General features: G+C 39.3%; 1 protein-coding gene across 1 annotated transcript in view; it reads right to left on the bottom strand.

Moving 5' to 3' along the window:
* Window positions 1-5,710: 5,710 nt before the first annotated feature.
* EFNB2 (ephrin B2) overlaps window positions 5,711-20,688 on the bottom strand; it is a 48,915-nt gene continuing 33,937 nt past the window's right edge. The window contains exons 3-5 of the mRNA XM_033052464.2: window positions 15,554-15,646; window positions 14,688-14,801; window positions 5,711-13,082 (exon numbers count right to left, since the gene is read on the bottom strand). Coding sequence (XP_032908355.1) covers window positions 12,700-13,082; window positions 14,688-14,801; window positions 15,554-15,646 — 590 coding nt within the window. The 3' untranslated portion in view covers window positions 5,711-12,699. The remainder of the gene's footprint in view (window positions 13,083-14,687; window positions 14,802-15,553; window positions 15,647-20,688) is intronic.

Here is a 20,688-nt window from a genome sequence, read left to right on the forward strand (position 1 = left end):
CTTTCTTCTCCACGTTATAGTGGAGAACTGAAAACAGTTATAGACACCTAAGAAACTGAAGCCCATGGATAAGACATATGGCAAAGGATCCATCATGTGACTGCCTGGATGAAAAAAACCTGAAGACATCTGAAAATGTCATCTGTGAATCTTGACTGTTGGTGGGAACATCCCTCACCCAGAGTTAAGCTTTTTGAAGTGCAAGGCCTCAGCTGTTTCCTTGGCACTTCCTGCTGACATCCTTGTCTTTGATGCCAGCACCAGCTCTGACTCTTTTAGCATAAAGTACTTGTCTTTAACATAAGGATAGATTTTCACCTAAATCTTAAATTATTTTTAACTCTTGTTCTGTTCATCCCTCAGTTTGAAATGTAATTTGGCTTAATAAATTTTGGGCTGTGACTGCTATAAAGTGCCCCAAATGCTCCAGTGGGAAGGTATTTTCTGCAGTTATTGTATCCTTTGCAAAAATTGTTGCTACTGCCTGACCATTTGGTATAAGCCAGTTTATTCTGGCTCTTAGTGGTAGAAAATACACAAATAAGTTGACTTCACAGATTTGTTTACAACATTGCTCCTTTCTGCCTTTAGTCTTTCTAAAAAAAAAAAAAAAAGGTGGCCATTGGTTTCCCATTTATTTTCCACTGTTGAGATTTTAAGCCCTTTGCAGTTATATGAACATCAGGGAAATCCAAAACCACAGTGCTGAAAGAGTTAAGCAGGTTTTAAGCAAAGAAAATATGTGTCCAGACTTGTTGAAGCTTTTAAAATGCCATCTAAAAATCAGTGTAGAGGAGTCAGCACCAGCTCTGCCAGTGAACATAGAAAGCAGTACTTTGCAAAGAGCACTTTCTTGTTCAAGTACTCTAAAAGTGTATTTTTAAACATCTGGAGCTGTGAAAGCTGTTCAGCTGAGACTGTTTGTTACAGGAGGAGGCAGGGGATGGCAAGCAGCCATGGGATCAACAACATAGCACCTGGTTTCTGACCTAAAGTGGCCAAGAAACTGAACATCTCATCATTGGCAGCCACAGCTTCCCTGCAACATGATCTCTTCTCTGATATATTTGTGTAGTGCTCTTTTTAGGCCTCCTGTAGGCTTTCGTTCCAGGAAAAAAAAAAAACAAAAAAAAAAAAAACAAAACAAAAAAAAAAACCCCTAGCCCTCTGAATTCTTTCTTTCCTTGTAGAAACTGGCAGAGAGACAAAAAGCAGAGTATGAAAGACAGTAAATGGATCTCAGCAGGAGGAGCCCTGTTCCCCTCATAATGACCAGCCAGCACGTCTGTTGCTCCGGTGCAGAAATTCAAGTTTTGTCTTTAAAATCACCAGGCGTCTTCTAGACCTCATGGATTCCCTAATTTTTCCTCCAGTTCCATATTATAGCATTCACGCTTCCTGCTACAGGGGTCGAACCGTATCGAATGTGGCTCAGCCTGCCAGAAGGGTTCTGTACAAGCACTGTGTATTTGTTTCGGTCCTACGCACTTCCATACATTTTTTGGTATAGACGTGTACAAAGTCAGTGGGAATTATGCCTGCGTAGGGCAGAGCTGAATGCAGCCCCAGATTTACTGTGTCATCCAGTATTTGTAACACAATAGCGTTTGTCAAAGTGCCAGTGTGAAGTGCATGTGGATTTCAAACAGCTGTAGTGCTGCCATATGCTGCCCTTTGGTTAAGCCATGACTTAAAGTTCAGCTTCCCATTTAGAGCAAAAATTGACAGATTCATCTTTTTTGGATCTTCAGAAGCAGTCAGGCTCTTTGTTGTGCATCTTCACATCTAAGTCTGTCTGATTGGTGCTGCTGACACCTCTCCCTGACATTGGCTCCATAGGGTGACTTGATTTCTGAAATAAGAAACCTCCTGAAGGAGTCCACTGTCTACTTTTAGGAAGGTGTTAGGGATCTCAGCCCAAGACAAAATCTCAGAGAAGCGTGCATTGCCAGTAAGACCCAATCTCCCACTTTAGGCTGCCGCAAATAGGGATAATGTGAGGAGTCCTCAAGCAAGATTTAAGGTGTGCAAATGAGCTTGCAGTCTCTTCTGAGACATGAACCATGCCCTCCATATTAAAGGGGAAGTCCCTAAATGTCAGGTTTGGGGGTAACCTTGATCCACCTCTCTCACTGAACAAGAATAGGATAATGACTCTGCTCGTGACTGGTGAGCAGTGACTCCCTAGACTGCTGGCTCCCGAATTTGAGAGGCTTTTTTGAGCAATAGCTGTTTCATCTCCCAAAAGAGATAAAACTCCAACAGAAAATAGCTGACAGGGCACTAACCTGAAATCACATAACCATACCTCTGCTCTGAGTCATGCTAGCAGTGTATTTCAACCCAGGACTCCTACATCCCTGGTGAATGACCTAAACTGCATATTTTCAGAGGTCATGGAGATGGTGACAGTCTGGTTGTTAGCAGGGACTTTCAGTATGTGGGAAAGGACGCAGACTTAGCTCAGGGTGTGGTTTGTCTAAAAAGATGGATTGAGAAATGAGGCCAATTGTTAGTACATGGGTGGTGATTCATGTGGTTTGTGAGAAAAAAATGGATTAAGAAGCCTATTTGAGAAAGGAGCTTTATGCATCTGGTTGGAAGATACAACAACAGAGGATTCAGATAAATGTTTCCTGTTAATGTATTATAAAGGAAATATTCTGATTTTGCTATAGAGAAACATAGGTAGAAGCCTCTTAAGCTTTGCAACTGCAGCCAGAAATATAATCCTCTCTGTCTGGATAGGATAGCTAAGAGGTGCTGAGCAGTTTCAAATTCTGCTACTATTAATGCAGGCTTAAAGTGCTTTATCACTATCCAGGATGTTTTACAGTAGCAGTTTCCTAAAATCCTGTGGGCACAATAACTGTTTCTCATGCAATTCTTCCTCAGCTTTTCTAAGGTTATAAAATAGGAAAGAGCCATGCAATTTTGACTAGTAAATTATATATTCCCTGTCTCTTACTTTTTAAGGGACAAAGCAGAATTAAGGAAGAGTTCAAAGTACAGAAAAAAAAGTGTTTGGAGCATGGAAAATTCACTAAATGGAAACAGACAGGGAAGCATGGGTACCACAAGAAAGAGAATGAGATGAATGTATTTTAACTTTTCTTTAAGGTAGAAATATGCTAAGAAGTGATAGAATTTAGGAGTTGATTTTCCTGTCTCAGAAGAAAGGAATAAAGACATTCAAAAGTGGAAAGCTAAAAATTGATCAAAGAAAATACTCTTTCATATGGTGTGTGTGACTGAACTGTAAAACTCACCTCTACAGAAAGCCACACAGGCCTGGAATTCAGGGAGATTTTAAAAAATCAGAATTTCAACACCCATTAAGAGTGCTCAGAGTTCTGATTTTTCACTGCCCCCAAAAATAATTTCACGATTATAAGCCGCACTTCCGGGTGTCAGCAACTTTTTGTTCTTTGTCCATATATAAGCCGCACCTGATTATAAGCCGCACTTTGGGTTCGGACCAAAATTTTAGTCAAAATGGTGCGGCTTATAATCGTGAAGTTACTTAGTACACTTAATAATTATGTTTACCATAGAATAGCTGGCAATGGATGGGATATTTCCAAGAACCAGTATTTCTAAGGGACTTGGAAATGCTACTGAATGGGTTTTATACTTTATAGGGATTAAATTGCCACCTGATTCATGTCTGTCAGTCAGTTGGGAATCAGGGGCCAAATTCTTCAGGGCACTGAAATCAGCTGGCTGCATCAAGAAGAAACTTCATTTCATGCTTAAGAAAGCGCGTTTGGGTCAGCCACAGCTCCAGGAGCCTCCCTGCCAAAGCCTGAAAACCCACAGCAATCCCTCCCTGGTGGTGACTGAAAGAGAAAACAAAAACAGTCCATCCAACTATCGTCAGCAGTGATGGCGCCTTTCTGGAGCAAACCTTTCTGGTTTTTCAACCCATCAGTAATGTGGCACAGCTAAAATGCAGTGGTAAAATACCTCTCAAAGAACTGGCGCAAAAATGAGTCTCCCAAGTCTCATCTGGATGCTCGTGGGCACCAGTCTATTAATGGTGTCTTGTGTAAAGAGGATGCTGTGGAAACATTGCAAGCAGCCAGCTACACAGGGAGACAAAAGTGTTGTATAACTTGATAAATTTAGTTCTGATGCTATCTTTGAAATATTTAGGCTGAGTAAAAAATCCAAAGCAAAAACGTCTGTTGTTTTAAAATGCAGCACTAGAACAGAGTGGAGGGGAGCTGGCAAAAGGGATTTATGTCTCTTCTGCAGGAACAATGTCTTAGCGTAAATCCCTTGTATTGTGTGTAATCACATAGGTTACACCTTTCGGTGGCCAAAGCATCCAGAATTCAGTTTTATCACTGCCTGTCATAAGAGACTGAAAGGACAAAGCTACATAAAGAAGCTGGCTGCCAGCAGACTGTGCACTGACAGTAAAACCAACAGCACTTTCTTCTCTCCAGTTTTGAGCTGGCTTAAGGAAACAAACCAAAACCAAATATTGGTTATTGCCAAAAGTTGTTCTGTCTTTTTCAAATATACTCACTTGCTTTTGCACTGCACATCAATAACTGCTCCTTAATTCTGCTCAAATGATGCTTTCCAAAGTGAACTGCTTACACTTTTCTGAGAAGAAATGATAACATATTCAATAATTTTTCTTAAATTACAAGAAGCAAGACAAAGCAATCTGAGATATTTTTAGCTTAACATATTGATGAATGGAAATGTAAAACCAAGTGGATTGAAATGAGCTATATTTAAATTGTATTTAGGAACTTTACTGCATGCTATTTTCCTTCAGATGCAACTGAATAAGTACAAAAGGAAGAGATAAAACCATATAAAAATTCAAACTAAAGCTGATTGAAAAATAAGGGGCTTATAGGAAAACACACTCTTGGTACAGGGACAGTTCCTATGTTCCATCAGAACCTTATTTTTTTCAGGAAATGTCATCACCAGCTGAAATCCAGAAACAGGCATATAAAGGGAAGAAAGCCTAGGGCAACATTTGAAAAGAAACTTTCGGGGTGAGTAACAAAAGCTTTGCCTAGAAATTACATGTTATTTGGGAATACATGAAGCCCCAGTGAGGGTTGGTGTGATGAGCAGTTGATCAGGGCATGGCATCTGGGTGTGCAATGAACAGGCTGAAGGAAAGCAGCCAGCATTTACTCAACAGTGGGAATTTGAGAAAAGGCCTACAGACCCAGCCATATGAATCTCTGCAGCTTGGACACTGTTTGGAGGCCTGAAAAATTCAGATACGCTTTGTTGGTTATGTACGAAAAGAAAACATAACACATAATGAAGGGAAAGTGTGAAGCAAAGGCAGCACATGCATGATTTTTAACTCTTTCATCATCATTTGGATTTCCTCTAATCTCAAGATCTTTTAGCCTGACAAACAAAGGGCTCTCCTGGCCTCACATCCTCCCATATTTCTCATGGCAACGAAGGCTGAAATGCCATTGATTCTGAATAATTACTGAATTATTCATGTGGTCATACACTTCCAACAGCTGAGTTTAAAGACAGTCAAAATTAGGTATGTTGAACGAATTAAGAGATTTGGAAAGACTAGAAACATAGCATATGGGCATGAACAGATAATGTAGTAACATTGCACAGCTGACCTGCCTGTTATGCATAAGGAATAGAACTGAATCCAGGAGTAGGAAGGAATGAGTTTAAATATTAAAGAGAGGCGAAAGACTCATTAAAACATGAACAATTTTTATTACACATTTGCTAGTAATCCAACCTACTTTTAATGCACAGATACAGCAAATTGCTGACAATATTCAATAAAATACAAAATACAATTTTTATGGCATTGAAAGCAGTCTTTTATAAAAGCAAGTCACTGTTGGTATGTTTTTGAGTACAATCTTCATAATATTCAGAACAACACTCTTATAAAGCATTTTCTCATAGCTGAGGGCTATAATCTGTATGAGTATTGCTTATGCGTGTGCAATTCTGAACTGCGATAAGTAGGATCAGATATCAAACTGAACTATGCTAATTTATATCCACTGAAGGTCTGATCTAGAAGTAACTACCCTCCCACCCTCAATAAATTCCCCATATTAATTATTTAATAATTGCACTTCTTCAGCAGTCTAAGCACATGAGGGTCTTTCAATGCACTTATGAAAACACAATTCCTATTCCAGGGGCTGTGAAAGCTGTGCACAAGTTATTTGCTTTTTGGAGTTTGAATAGTCCTACAGTTATTCAATTCTTGCAGATCCTTGATGCTTTTTCACAGGATCCCATGTTACAGAAAGCATAGAGTTCTGGCCTGGGCTCTCCATCCCATTTAGGCTCAGTTTCCTCTCAGTGTCTAGCAGAACAACCTGGTTTGATCTCCTCACCTACCTGAAACAACCACCAATACTTATCAAACACTACACTTGCCTTTCATCTGTCGACACTTTTCTTCTGCTTGCTGTTACGTGTTTCTCACCAAAGCCTTTCCCAGAGCTGTGAAGACTCTGTTTCTCTACCTCCACAGCTACCGCCTTGCTCTGATTTCTCCCTGGATTTTGTCAATGTAGATCTCCCTGAGCCTCCTCCTCAGAAGGTCACTTCACACACTCTCCCTCTCTTGCCTCCTCCCTATGTTCCACAGGCATTCCTCCAGAATCAGCCACCAGCAGCTCCACCTCCTCATCCTCACTGTGTATGGGCAGGCTCTTGCCCCTCCTGCTCAAAAGGGTTTCCTATGGATCCCATTATGCCTTAATTACACATCCAAGTATTTGCATGAATCGTGTGAAAGACGGGTATTATTTTGTTTCATAGACGATAGCTCAGTCGGCTGAATCCAGCACCATTTGGATTATGAATAGCACAATCATTAATTCACTGTGGTATACGCTCCAACATTCATCTTTTTCCAAAACAAATATTACTTGATTTCTGGTCTGATGCATCATGTAATGACATACCAATTGTATAAGGGGTTTGTTTGGTGTTTTTAAACCCTGGGCATTTTCCCCACCAAAATTTGTATTGTGGCTGTGAAGATAGAGAATGGCAGTTAGAAAGGCTGAATTTTCATTGTCCTTTATTTTGCTAACCACTACAAAAATTTTAAGCTTTTCTGCAAAAAGAAAATTTATGGTGCCCATAGAATCAAAACGAGTGTGCTGCTGACTGAGTGAGCATTTGATCAATGCATCACAGGAGAGCTAAAGAGACAGGCTGAACAAAAGGTACAACGTTTTAAACCAAGGCAGTAACATTGTTATGCTTACTTTGTGAGGCACTATTTTATGTACCAGATCCTAATTCCACTCTAGATAGATAACTACTGTGAATTATAATTTTATTTTCCACTTAGTGGAGCCTATTGACTTGGACTAGCTCTTGCCAGAGAACCAGTTTTGTAATAAAGGCAGTAAATTCTGATTTTGTGCTTGTTTGATAATTAATAGTGAGGCGTCAGCAGCAGGAAAAAATGAAAGTATCTTTTTTCCTCTGCAAGTTATAAAAGATGGGTTGTAAGACAATGACTTTTTGCTGATTATCTAAGGCATCTTTTACTAAAATGAGTTCAGCAGCTCAGTGGAGGTTCTGCTCTGTTTGGGAAGGTATGCGTGCAAGGCACTCCTGTTAACCAAGCATCCTTGGCCCCAGGCATAAATATACACATAGTTATTACACTGGCAATGATTTTTTCCCTCCCAGTGGAGACACAGTTTTTTAGTAACACCAATTATTGCTAAGATAGTGGCAAAACTAGGTGTCCACAGGTGTCAGTATATATGCTAGTTATAAATACATATAATAATAAATGTTTATTATACTTGGAAAAAAGAGGCACAGTAATGAAAATGCCATGTAAACTTGACACTATTCAAGTATTTGTTTATCAACATCTTCCAGTATTTAACAAGGATTAAAATAAAAACAATAGCCTTGGCCTTAACTAAGCTAGAGGCACATCTCTAACAGATGGTTGTGCCAGACAGGCTTTCAGCACAGAGCAGACCTGAGCACCTCACAGCAGATGACGACGTGGGAGCCCTCATGACAGCCCACCGAGATCGGCAAGAATTGCCTGTGTGCAACCATGAAGCAGAGAACACAATCCAGCCACAGAGTATCTGCGTGCTCAGACAACACAAGTGATTTACAGACATACAGGGTTAGGCCCAAGATGTACTGAGATGCCAGAGGATGCTCACGTTTCACTCTTATGCCTTCTGCTGGACCAAATCTCCCAAGGTCACCTGTACCAGAGCCAGGAGGTGAACCTAAATGCCACCGTGTGACTTTCCCTTTAAGGTCGACTTCCAGCACACATTCTGCCAACTGGATCTCTAAAATGAGCTCCAACTGCAAGAAGTCCCACTTGTTCAGCCATCTCCCAGTCCAGGGGTTTCTGTATGTCCCATTTCAGAGTACTTGTGCCACTGCGACACCCTAAGTGTCTTTGGCATAGTAATTTTTCTCTGATTATTCCGAAAATAATAAATAATTCAACAAATGGGAATTGCATGACCCATACTACAAATAGTAGTACAACTGCTTTTCTTCAGTGAAATTTCTATGGCTAATTGGCATCTGTTGTTGAAGTGACAAATGTATATTTGCCCTCTGTAGACCTCCTCACCTGTTACTCCAAGGACCATCATACCATTTATGCGCTGCTAACAAATGGAAAGGTGCTTCACTTTCAGGGTGATTGGTGATTTGTCAGAAAATGAAGGTATTGTTTATTAAATGAATTTGTTACCCTAGTGAAAATTAGGGCAGCAGAACCACAAATAATGTATTAAGGCTTGTGCTACCTGCACATTGGGGCCCTCATCTCCCCTAGGCTGCAGCAGAAGAACCATGAAGAGATGTCTTGGAATTACCTATGTGGTTATACTCTCAACTCCAAGATCATCCAAGCAATCTGGCTATTGCATCTGAGTGCAGTTCATTGACTTCCAAGGGCATAAGATGTCCAGGTGTTTTCTAAAATCTGCTGATATATGCAAGAGAGAATTTGAAAGAAGTAGGTTAACAGGAGTCAGTGTACCCTAAGGAGATTTCCCATAAACCACTACCAATCAGTCTGGAGAGAGAGAGAGGAGAGGAGGAAGGGAGAGATGGGAGGGAGGCAGGCAAGCAGGTAGGCAGGCTTGGTGACTTTCCTATTTATTTCCATATTTTTTTAAAGAAAAAAAAATTGCAAAACTAAAGAAGAAAATACTTAGAAGGCAAGGTTTCCATAGGAAAAAAATATTTTATTTTTTTAAGAACAAATTCAGTTTGAAACAGACGTGGAATGTGATTTTCATAATTTTCATTTTCTGGGAACTAATCGCAATGTGGAACTAAAGCAGATTTCAAAATTATGACCGGCTAGTTTTAATACAGAATGAAACAAACAAACAAACAAAACAAAAAAATAAAATTAAAAAAAGAAAAAGAAAGAAGAAATTATTTATAACTCAAGCATAATACTGTGTTACTTACAAACTGGACAAAGAAATTCTTAAATAAATATTCATGGTACACAATTTCAGCACAAATATGCGGCAATTTGGCAACCTTTTATATAATTTTTTCCTCAATACAGTGCAAAGGGGAATGACACTGCCTTTAAACAAGCTGTAGCTAAATACATTGCAAAATTCAAATTTTATACAAAACATCTTGCTCAGACTTTATAAAAAACCAACATTGCTCTATATACACAATCTGGTTAAGAAAAGCCTTTTTTATCTTGTTTTCATGTGGGTTTTTTAATTATTTAAAAATGTGAATAAGGCTACTGTAACACCCCAAATCCATATACAGTAAATCTGAACCTATTTACAGCATCTTCACTTAAACATGATGGTGCAAATTCCAATTCGGGTGACTAGGGATGATCATACAAGCAAGGCATTTACAGTAACTTTTCAAAGCTGGACCAACGTCAAAGAAAGGAACAGTTGGTAGATTGTCATAATTCTGCACCAGACACAAAACAGACGCACAGTACTTTTTTTTTTTTCAATCGGTTGCAGGTTGCTCTTAAGCAATTTGTCTGATTTTTTTTTCATGGTTTAGTATGTAACTAGAATGTGGCCAACTGATGAAGCATAGATATGATTTAATAAAAATAAGGATCAGTAAACCTATCTTTTCCCTTCCTCCCCCTCCCCCAAAATAAAATCTTAATGACTTACAAGAGAACCTTGTATGGATGGATTCATAGAAAAGAAGGGTTGTTGAAAAGAATTACATATGTACTGTAGTTAGTCACCATGGTAACCTTCCACAGAACCATTGGTTGGAATTTTTTTTGTTTTTTGTTTCTCTCTTTTGGACCAACATCCCAACATTATCTTCAGGTTCAGAAAACAAAGAGAGTGATCATTTCTATGACAGATATTTTTCTTTTCTTTTTTTTTTTTTTTTATTTTTCCTTTTTTTTTTCCTTGCAGGTGCTCACTGGAGGTCTGAGAACCCTAAAATGCTGTTGCTACATTTTCTTTCCAAATCAGAAAGCAAAGTGTTACCATAGTAACATGACTATGTTAGAAATGTCTATTTGCATAGCACATATAAAAGTAGAGTTTTTTTTTTTTTTTCCTCCCTAGGGTGGGAGCTTTAGGGGAATAGCCATGCTAAAGAGAAAACTTTAACCTGAAACCCCTCTCTACGAACCTCAACAAAATCTACAGAACACATCAGCCTGTAAGGCAAGGGAAAACACAACATGGAAAATAAATGCCGGCACATCTTGTTGCTGTTAAATATTTGATGCAGTAGCACTGAATTCCTGATATTTCGGACCTTATATTTTCTACTTTTCTCTTACAAGATGCTTTGGAATTTTTTTTAAAATTATGCTCCCACTGGTGGTTTTGGACAGCTGATTTTTGTTTTCCAGAAGTATTTTATTTTTAAAAAAAGTGTGCATATGCATACATATACATACATACATATGCATATATAGACTTATATGTGTGTGTATATACATAGACACACACACACATATGTGTACAATGATGACAAGTTAAGACTATGCAATTGCCGCAAATGAATTTCACATCTTCTGGTGTAGATTCTGTGCAATCTCAAAATATATATTAGTAAAAAAATCCAAACCAAAAGTAAGAAAAAATGAACAAAAGAAAAACTCTCACTTTATATCCCTTGTGTTCTATACACCTATTATAAATAAGACATATTTTCCTTCCCCATCTCAGTGTCATAATTTATTTTACTCTTATGGACTGCCAGAGGTTTGCCATATGTGCTTTAACTTTGCAACAGAGCACCAATGAACTGCTGTGTCAGTCAGTACCTACGCTCACTGTGCAGGGACAGCACTACAATAAGCCAAAGTGCCAGTAGGGTCAGTCACAAAGAAATTCTGCCTTACTCTTACTTTAGAGATGAGCAAGGTTTTGTGGTTTGTTGTTTTGTTTGTTTGTTGTTTTTTTTCCCACAACTTTATCAGTGATCGAATTATAGCTCACTTGACCCACTGGCTTATAATTATCTTGGTCACTTGGCTCTCAGTTGTTTTCTTAAATGCTTTCCCTGTGTTTAGTATAATGTGATAGTATAGCAGCTGAGTCTGCTTAAAAGTCATCCAAAGCAGACTACATTTTTGCTACAGCTTCAAAGCTGTGTATTTTATTGCCAGTACCACAACAGCCCTGCCCTAATATATCCTCAGCGGCCTGCTATTGTCTTGTCTTCTCCAGGCTTGTTCACTTACTAACAATACCCCTTTGTTCTACTGTATTGAAGGTACTTTTTTTCTGCACACTGGTATTTGATAACCATGAATTCCTTCAAATGCAGCCTTAATCCACTGCGCATGTTATTGTGTTTCCTACTTGCCTCTTAAAACTTAGCATACCAAAGTGCTGTGCTACCTAAATGCATTTTTTTTTTCTTCCCAGCTTCTATTTTTGAGGCAGCAATATTCAATTGCAACTTCAATCAGCCCTTCCCTCTACCACCCAGTCCTGCTCTTGACTTTGTTGACAACCTAACTTTTTGGCTGGAAGGCTCCTTACTATCAAACACAATTTTTATAAATGCATTACCCATTCGAGTGAGGCTGCTGTAGCAGATGGATGGAGTGCGGATCTCCAAACATTAATGTTCCATTAGTGATTCAGGAGGTGGAGTGAAAGGAAATCTTATGTGAAGGATGGCAGAGCCCCGGATAACAGAAACAAATGGAACAGTGATGGACTAAAAGCAAGAGAACTTTAACAAGTCTTACTTAGACACCAAGGTCTGTGTGACAAATCCAGTATGCACTGAGAGGGACACACAAAAGTCAGCAGATTGCATTTCAAGCTTGATATATCCTAGAGCACCTTCCCAGGATGCCTAGAGCTATTAACATCCATGGATTGCTCCATCTTCCCTTGGCTTTTGTACATGCCTGAATGCCCACGGCACATGGCTTTGAGGATGATGAATGTAACAAGAGTACAGCAATCGGAATGGGCATCTTCTACACAAAAGTCTTCCAGCTTTTAGTGAATACTTATTCACCGAGATAGGAATTCTACAGACTAGGTAAGCTGTCCAGCTCGCGTCGGTTCCTGGAGAAAGAGCTGTTGCCTTCTCCCCCCTGTGCTTAAGTCAATGCTAGCGCACAAGGCGTCATCACAAACCCCAACAGAAAGCATTTGACCAGTGAGTTTCCTCTACGACTCAACTGTACCACAGAGCTGGTTGTGTTTCTCAGACCTTGTAATAAATGTTTGCTGGACTCTGAGGAGGCATCTCTTGAACTATGTACACTGGATGTCCATAGTCGCCGCTGACCTTTTCATAGTGGGGGCAAAAGACACTGTCTGCAGTCCTTAGAGGAATGATAATGTCACTGGGCTCAGAACCATTGTTGTTGCCACTGCGTTTTGGGGTGGCTAATGTACTAAGTGATAGAGTTGTCGTGTGTTGCGGGGAATGCTTCCTGTGTCTTCTCCGGTACTTCAACAAAAGAACCACCAAAGTGATGATGATGACGATGAAAATGATGCACCCTGATGCAATCCCTGCAAATAAGGCCACCTCTGAACCCAGTATACTGGAATGCCCAGCCTTACTGCCATCTGTGCTAGATCCTGGAAAGAACGGAAATACAATAGACAAAAGTTATTGCCATCCTGTGACCCATTTACGTTGCTTAAAAATGTGTAGAGTAAGCAAGACTGGAAGAATTAACTGACAGCTAAACTTTGACAAACCAATTACCCTGTTAGATAGCTAAATGCAAACAGCCGAAGTCAGCAATCAATATAAAGCAAGACTTTGTGCCTGTTGGTCTCACTTTTGTGTTGCTCCCAAACCACCCTGTTTCATACATCATCATCCATCAGTGGCGAGAACTGTCACTGACAAGGCAGCCTTTGATGCACACAGCATCTTTTAACAGATGCAGGCCAGCCCCAGGCACAAGAGAGGGGCGGGATAGGACTGGAAGGGAATACAACACAGGGAAATGACAATTCTCAGAGCAACTGGTACTGTTCAGTGCCACACTGCTCCCTCTGCTATTTTATCTTTCGCATATTGATTTAACTTAAACCATTCTTAGTGCCTCTTACATGGACTCCTCTTGCTTGGAAATGAAACTAAGGAGCTTGAGGCAGCATGTGAGACAGACAGAATGGCTATGGCATGTCTTTTAGTATTTACCTGCTTTTACTTAAAAAGAAACAATACCATGCATTTGGGTAGTCAGGAAAGGCTCACGTGGTGAACAGTCTGTTGAATATTTGCTGCTCATCACACCACCATATTATTTGTGACAAAAATTCCATGAATGCTCATTGACACTTTTTCACTTCTAAAATTGAACCCAACTCCCTCTCTTGATGCTCACTCACAATGGAAAAATGATACAGATGCTACATTCACATAATTGTTAGCTCTTCCTACCAAAGCCTCTGCAGGGGTCAGTTAAAGCCACTCACTATATCCAAGATTCATTAGACCAGTAACTGAAGAAAGAGCTGGCAAGGAAAACTTGTGGCCATTTTTGGGAAACCCAGAATCACCAGTCAGCTAAATTTTTGCTTTGTAGCATTACTAATTACTATATTTTCTTCTGCACAGCTTGAGTCTTAAGAGTTAGGTTTTCTCTTGCTCACCCTATGAATGAAATGCATCCTGAAAATATTTGTTTCAAATTATCTATTTATTTTGTTTCTATAATTATTTTAAAAAACCCAAAAACAAAACTTCAAAACTTTACATTTAGTAAACGACCAGGCACACATGTCTAGACTTTATATGGTCAGCTAAAAGATCAGGACATTAATTATAGATGCCTTGATATAAACTTTATAAATGGCTGTCGAGAACCACTTGATAATGTATTATGCGGGAAAAGAAAGAGACTTGTTCATCTGCCAGAGTACTAAATGTAAGGCAGCACTGACCACTGTAAAGCTGCTTAGCAAATATCCTATCCAAAAATTTTCCTGTAAATGAGAGACACTGTCACAAGACGTCATTAACTTCTACAGCAGAGTGGAAGAGGGGAGAGAGCAGCTGCTGCCAAAACTTGGGGCTCCCACACACTATCCACCGGAGAAATCAGAACTGGCTTTTGCTTCATCTCATGATGAAAACATTTGCTTTTCTGGCATGTTAATGGTAAAATAAAACACATTTGGGGACAAAGGAGGAGAAGACGTTCCAGGGCAAAGTCCCACCACACCTACCTGAGTGGTCCTTCACAAAGGGGCTGGTGGTGGAACTCTTCCCGTTGGTGCCAGCTTCCTGCTCGGGGCGCTTGGTGGGATCCGTGTGCCGGGGCTGCCCTGCTGAGTTGGGATCTGGGGGAGAGAAAGACAACTCATGCAGCTTTGGCACTTGACGGTATGGAGCCTTACAAGCTGGCTCTAGGTACCTTGTGAGACACAAATGGTTTAACAGAAGAACCTTTATGGAAAGGACTGGGAGATATAAGAACGTAATTTTCCTTTTAAAGCAAAATGGTTATATTAGTTATTTCAGGTTTAAATTATGAGGCCATCTGCAGAAACTATAGGGTCTCCTGTAATTGGCAAGAAAAGCTTTGCAGATGACATTTCAGTTTAACTGAGGAAGTTGATTGACTACTAAACCAACTGCTACTTAGAAGAATAATTCTTTCTTCCTGCACAATAGGTTATCTATATGTGAAAAGAGACAATGAACAAAAACCTCTCTGTAATCAGAATTCATAACAAGCAAACTATAGAAATATTAGCTTCCCTCTTTTCATGTATTTTAAATAATTCTGAGCAGCAGAGTTGTGGCTTTTGTTTTTAAAATAAAAATAAAAATGACTGAAACACACTACTCCCAGGTGACCTTTCCTTCTAGGGATCTCTCCAATGAAGAGATCTTATTACACAAACCCTCCTGTAGAAATCTGTCAGTAGCCGAGGAAGAGAAAATAGGCTTTGCTTTCAGACTATAAGGGAGGAATGACCACATTAGACTTGACTGGTTCTCTGCTCTACACTGCTAAAAGAAGCCTGAAAACTAAAAAGGACATTGAGACCGATCAAAGTGATTTCATGAAACAGCAGATGGTCTTTACCTTGTCCAACTTTCATGAGGATCTTCATGGTTTTTGTCTGGCACACCCCTCCCTCCTGGTTATCCAGGCCCTCCAAAGACCCATTTGATGTTGCTGATTAAAAATAAAAGAAAAATAAATAAAAATAAAAATAAATAAAAATCAGGAAAACAACAGGCAAAGTGATGTGAACATGAGTGTCTGAAAGCAGGGATCTTTCAATCTACCAGGACCTGTTCTTGTTGCTCAGGCTGACCTATGGAAAGTCGTGAAATGTTGAAAGCCAAAGGAATGAATACACTGGTAAGCTGTACCATATATACAAATGGAGGAATGTGTTATCAAGGTTTCAAATTTACCCAGCAGCCTTTTATTTTCCTATGCACAATTGACTGACTGACTGACTTGGATAAAAACACACCATCTTGCTAAAAAGGTGATGGAGTCAGCTGAAAAGGAAGCACTGAAAAATCACCCTTTTTTTTCCCCTCCCAACAGTATCTTTATAATCACCATGCTACACCTGCTTCCTCTATTACAAATCTCCTGCTGGAAGAAGTGAACGCATACAAAAGACTCAGGTGAAAGCTAAGATTCCGAACTGATTGGAAAACCATTTAATATTTTAAAGTACAATCTCACTTTTCTCAGCATTGAGCCTCTGCGGGGGTGGGTGGCAAAGGGGAATACGCTCTATTCCCAGGGAAACCTTTCAGCTCACACAAACAACAGGGTGCTTTCCTTGTGTTGATATTGTTCTTGCTTATCTAGGTGCCAGCTGGAGCCACGCGATCCGGGCGCAGGCTGACACTGCCGTGCGATGTGAAAGCCAAGCACCACTCCCTTGGAGAATCCACAACACTGAATCACAGTGCATGGGTGCGCCGCTGACGCCCCAGCCAGCTGTTGGTTGCAAAACAGCTGCTGGAGAATGATTTGGGAACTCCTCAGCTGTGGGTATTGCAGCCACTGCACTGCACTGGCCACCAGCCACCGCAAGCAGGACACAACTGCAAACGGTGGGCTCTGCACTCACTATGCAGGCAACGCACTGGGGGTTTTCCTACCCTGCTTGTCCTGAGGAATGGAAATTTTACTCTTTTCTTGGAGCCATTTATCTGAGGCCCAAAAGGAACCTATGAGAGGGTGCACAGGCACCAGCACTGGGCCACCAAACTGGAGATAACAAATGGAGAATGGGATGTCAGGGAGCTCACTGCTCGCCGTGGCAGTGCTGAACTGTTTAAGCAGCACATGCCTCCCTCTGCCCCTCTCCTTTCAGCCTGTGGGCTTTACACCCTTCAGGTCTTTATTTTTAATTCTCGCTCCTTCTCTTTCACCTTCCTTGGGGATTTTCTTTCAAATGCAGCCTATGTATATTTCCTTTTCCCTTCACAATGTCCTCCTACCCCCATGGCAGTATTTTTCTTGCTCTAATCTTCTCTCTAGCCGTAAAGATATAAACCCCATACTGCTGAACCCTGCTTCCTAGCCTTTGATCTGCGTCTTGTTTTTGTTCCACTTCTGACTCTTTTGTGACCAACTCGAATTACAGCTACCATACAAACTTCCCAAACTGTGCTTTCTTTTCCTAAAAGTCCCTTCTCCTCATAAGTGGTCCCTCCCAGTTCCTCCTCTTGTTCCCTCCCCCCTGTAAAAACATGACAATAGCTGTATGGCAAAAAGACTTTTCAAAATACAAAAGAGCACGTTGAGTAATTTAAGATAAAAGCTGATCTGAAATGTGTCACTGCATTGCCAGGCTTGGAAAATAATGGAGACATATAGTTTTGTTTTCTTTTGTTGTTTTTTTTCCAGAGGGAAAAAAAAAATCAATACCAAGAACCCATCCTGGACATAAATCAAATGTGTCTTCGCTGAAAGTGTTTTTTATGATCTATTTGCCAATGTACCAGCACAAGGACACGGAGAAAAAATGCAGTAAATAGAAATACCAAAGCTGAGCACCAATTGAACATAGAAATAATAAACACTGACTTTGTCTTGTGGCTTTGTTATTTCATTCTTTTTTTAATCGAGCCGAAGGGAATCACATCTCCTTAAACACCTTCAACTTGATTTTAATTGAACAGAATGCTGCTTCTTCTGAACATCAATGCCTTTTTATTCTTTAAAGGCCTATCCACTTAACCCATGGAGCAGGTGACCTCAACAGGATGCAGAAGACGCAGTCTGACCTCAGTACAGACTAAGAAAGTAAGATGGCAAAAAGAATGCAAAATTACTTCAAATACAGTCTCCAAACGGGAAGACCCAGATGTACAATGAGTCTGGTTGTGTGCCTACGCCAGCGCAATCTGCCTCGCTTGCTAAAAGAATGCTTTCATAGCTTTGATGTAAGATGAATGAATTTGCAGAAGTATTCACTTTTTCCACAGTTCTTCAAGGGATTTTAGGAAAGCCTATGTTGTAGCTCAGAGTACAGACTACTACGTCCTGAGGAATAGGGAATTTTCAAAGAGAAGCATTTCAGTGACAAAGCAAAGTTTCCTTCTCAGCTTTTCCTGTAATTAAACTGACAATTACCCAAGGCCACTGGAGGAAATTATTTTTTGAAATTCATTAAGACTATCGAAATACAACCTTGCATATCCCTAGTGTACTAGGAAGAAAGTGGGTAGCTTTAAACACATCGTTTTAAGCTTTGAAAAGCTGCACTGAGAAAAATAAGTAATCTGGGACAGCAGAGAAAACAGTTTCATACTGCTAATGCCCCTTGACAGTGCATTGTGCAGAAGTCAAACAAGGGAGCGAGTGCAAAATATTCCTCAAACACTTCCTGCAGCCCTTCTATATTGATCTCCAAATGCAAATTACACCCACTGTCATTTTAGCTCCTCCACTGCACTCACACCTCTGTAGGAAAGTGACCCAGCACCTGCAGCTCTGCTCACACTGAAAGGATATTTAAAAAAAACAAAAGCGTCCTGATAGGAGTTTTGGATTTAAACACAAATGTAACACAAACTTCTGGTATCCATTCAAGTCATTCTTATATACATATATATTAAAAAAGAGCAGGTTTTTTTTTACATTTAGGTCAAAATATGGATATATTTTAAAGTCAATTATTTAGATGAGCTACTATACAAAGCCCTCTGCTAAGAAGACTAAATACTTAAATATTAACATTAATAAACATAACTAATGATTAATATGAAATTTCTTGTTAGTATTAGTATGTTCTCAGGATCCCACACTTCACTTTGTATTAATTTAGCAATACACAGGAACCTAGAAGTAAGTAAAATGTTGCTAAACAGGTAGAAAAATATTTTAAAATCTTTTGATGGTTAAATACCTCTGATTTTGAGACCTGTCCTGCTCCACTGGTGTCAATTGCAAAACTAATAATTACAGTCAAACCACATTAAATTATTCAACAGTTTGTCCACACCTAAAAATAAACACATATCATTGTGCTGAAATATTTTAAAGACTTTCTAACAAAATTGTAATAACTTCTAGGTCGTTTTTGTAGTGTTTATCAGACACTGTCTGTCTGCATTCCTTGAATACAACAGCAGCTGCCATTTTATAAGGAATGCAAGTTTAGCTTTTCAACATTCAGAAAACACTTATCTGTTATGAAATTATGGTTAAGAGTCTTGCTGATCCATACGTACTTTAGAGAAGCTAGTATACATTTGCAGGTTCATAACACACTACTTTAACATATCCTCCTCCATACACAAGGGAGAAATTAAATTATTCAGACCAAAGAACTCCATTCTGATCTGCCTCCCCCTCTTTGAAATATATGAATTGTATATAAAAAAAAACCAAAACCCCTAACAAAACAAACAAACAAACAAAAAAGGCTGGAACTCATGTAAATCAATGTATAATGTTTTACATTTATTTGCTTTTAAAACTCCACAAGTGCTGTTTATTGTACAAAGTGCATTAGTCATAAATGCAGAGGCAGGCAGTCGGTGAGCATAGCAGAGTCAGCTGACAAGAATAGTTCCTGGCTATGATTCTTATACAGTCCCCATGGAGAGGAAGTAATATTACATTTTAATATGTCTTCATTTGATTGTTATTACTCTGCCTCCCAGGAGGCTACGCCACTGCATGGATCATGGCTGTTTTCAACCTACCAGGTTGGTAACATTGCTCTAATCAGACAGAGAATTAAGCTCCTGGATTTGTGCCTGTATATAGCTTTTCATTCACAAAGAGATTAGAAATGAAGGCACAGTCACAAAAATTCAACTTCCTTCACTCTTAAAACACACGTAACAAAATGAAAAAAATGCCATCATAATGACTTAAAACACCAGCAGACAAAAATCTCAGCTAATTTAATTCTGCTACACTTATTACCCACAGTTTCATGTTTTAGGATTATGAAAAACATTACCTATTTGCAAATTAAATGACATATGCTTTGAACCAACACAACTTTAAAACACATTTCTAGAGCTTGAACATGAAATGGACTACATAGCTGATGAGAGAAACGATGATTATCATATTTAATTTTCCTGTGAAAACTAAATGAATCTTAAACCACAGACTGCAGGAAAGAATAATGTCAACTGATGGGCAAGGGCAAAATTGATTTTGTCCCTCCTTAGTGTGCTGGACAATAAAAGTCATTTGGCAATATATTAAAGACACATCATTGATGAGGTCATGAAGAATTAATTGCTGCTGAAGTTAATCTGTTAATAGCAAATTGAGAATTACATGTTTTTTAGGGGCAGATCAGTACTATCCAATAGCAGTGATTTTCAGTTTTTGTTCATTAAATATTGCTTGAATACTACATAAGAAAATAGATTTCTCAAAATAAGAATAAAATAAAATCAAATAACACTACCCATTTCCACTTTTCCCCTGCTGTGCTTAGAAAAAGAATGAAAAAACAGCAGCAAAAATCCACAAAGCTTTAGCTCCAACATTAGTAAGAAGTTATTCTTAAAGCAAAGCTGCACTCAATCTCACATGCACTCTCAGGATTACTACATACATGTAAATTTTTTGAGAGTTTTTTAACTTATCAAGTAATAGAACATTATTTTGGTCAGACATCATTGTTCGTGCTCTGACTGCTTTCATCTGCTTTCGGTAATTTTAATGATCCTCTTAGTAAAGCACTGAATAAATAATTCTTCTTTTCCATAAAC

The sequence above is a fragment of the Catharus ustulatus genome, chromosome 2, assembly GCF_009819885.2.
Source record: "Catharus ustulatus isolate bCatUst1 chromosome 2, bCatUst1.pri.v2, whole genome shotgun sequence".
Lineage (NCBI taxonomy): Eukaryota > Metazoa > Chordata > Aves > Passeriformes > Turdidae > Catharus > Catharus ustulatus.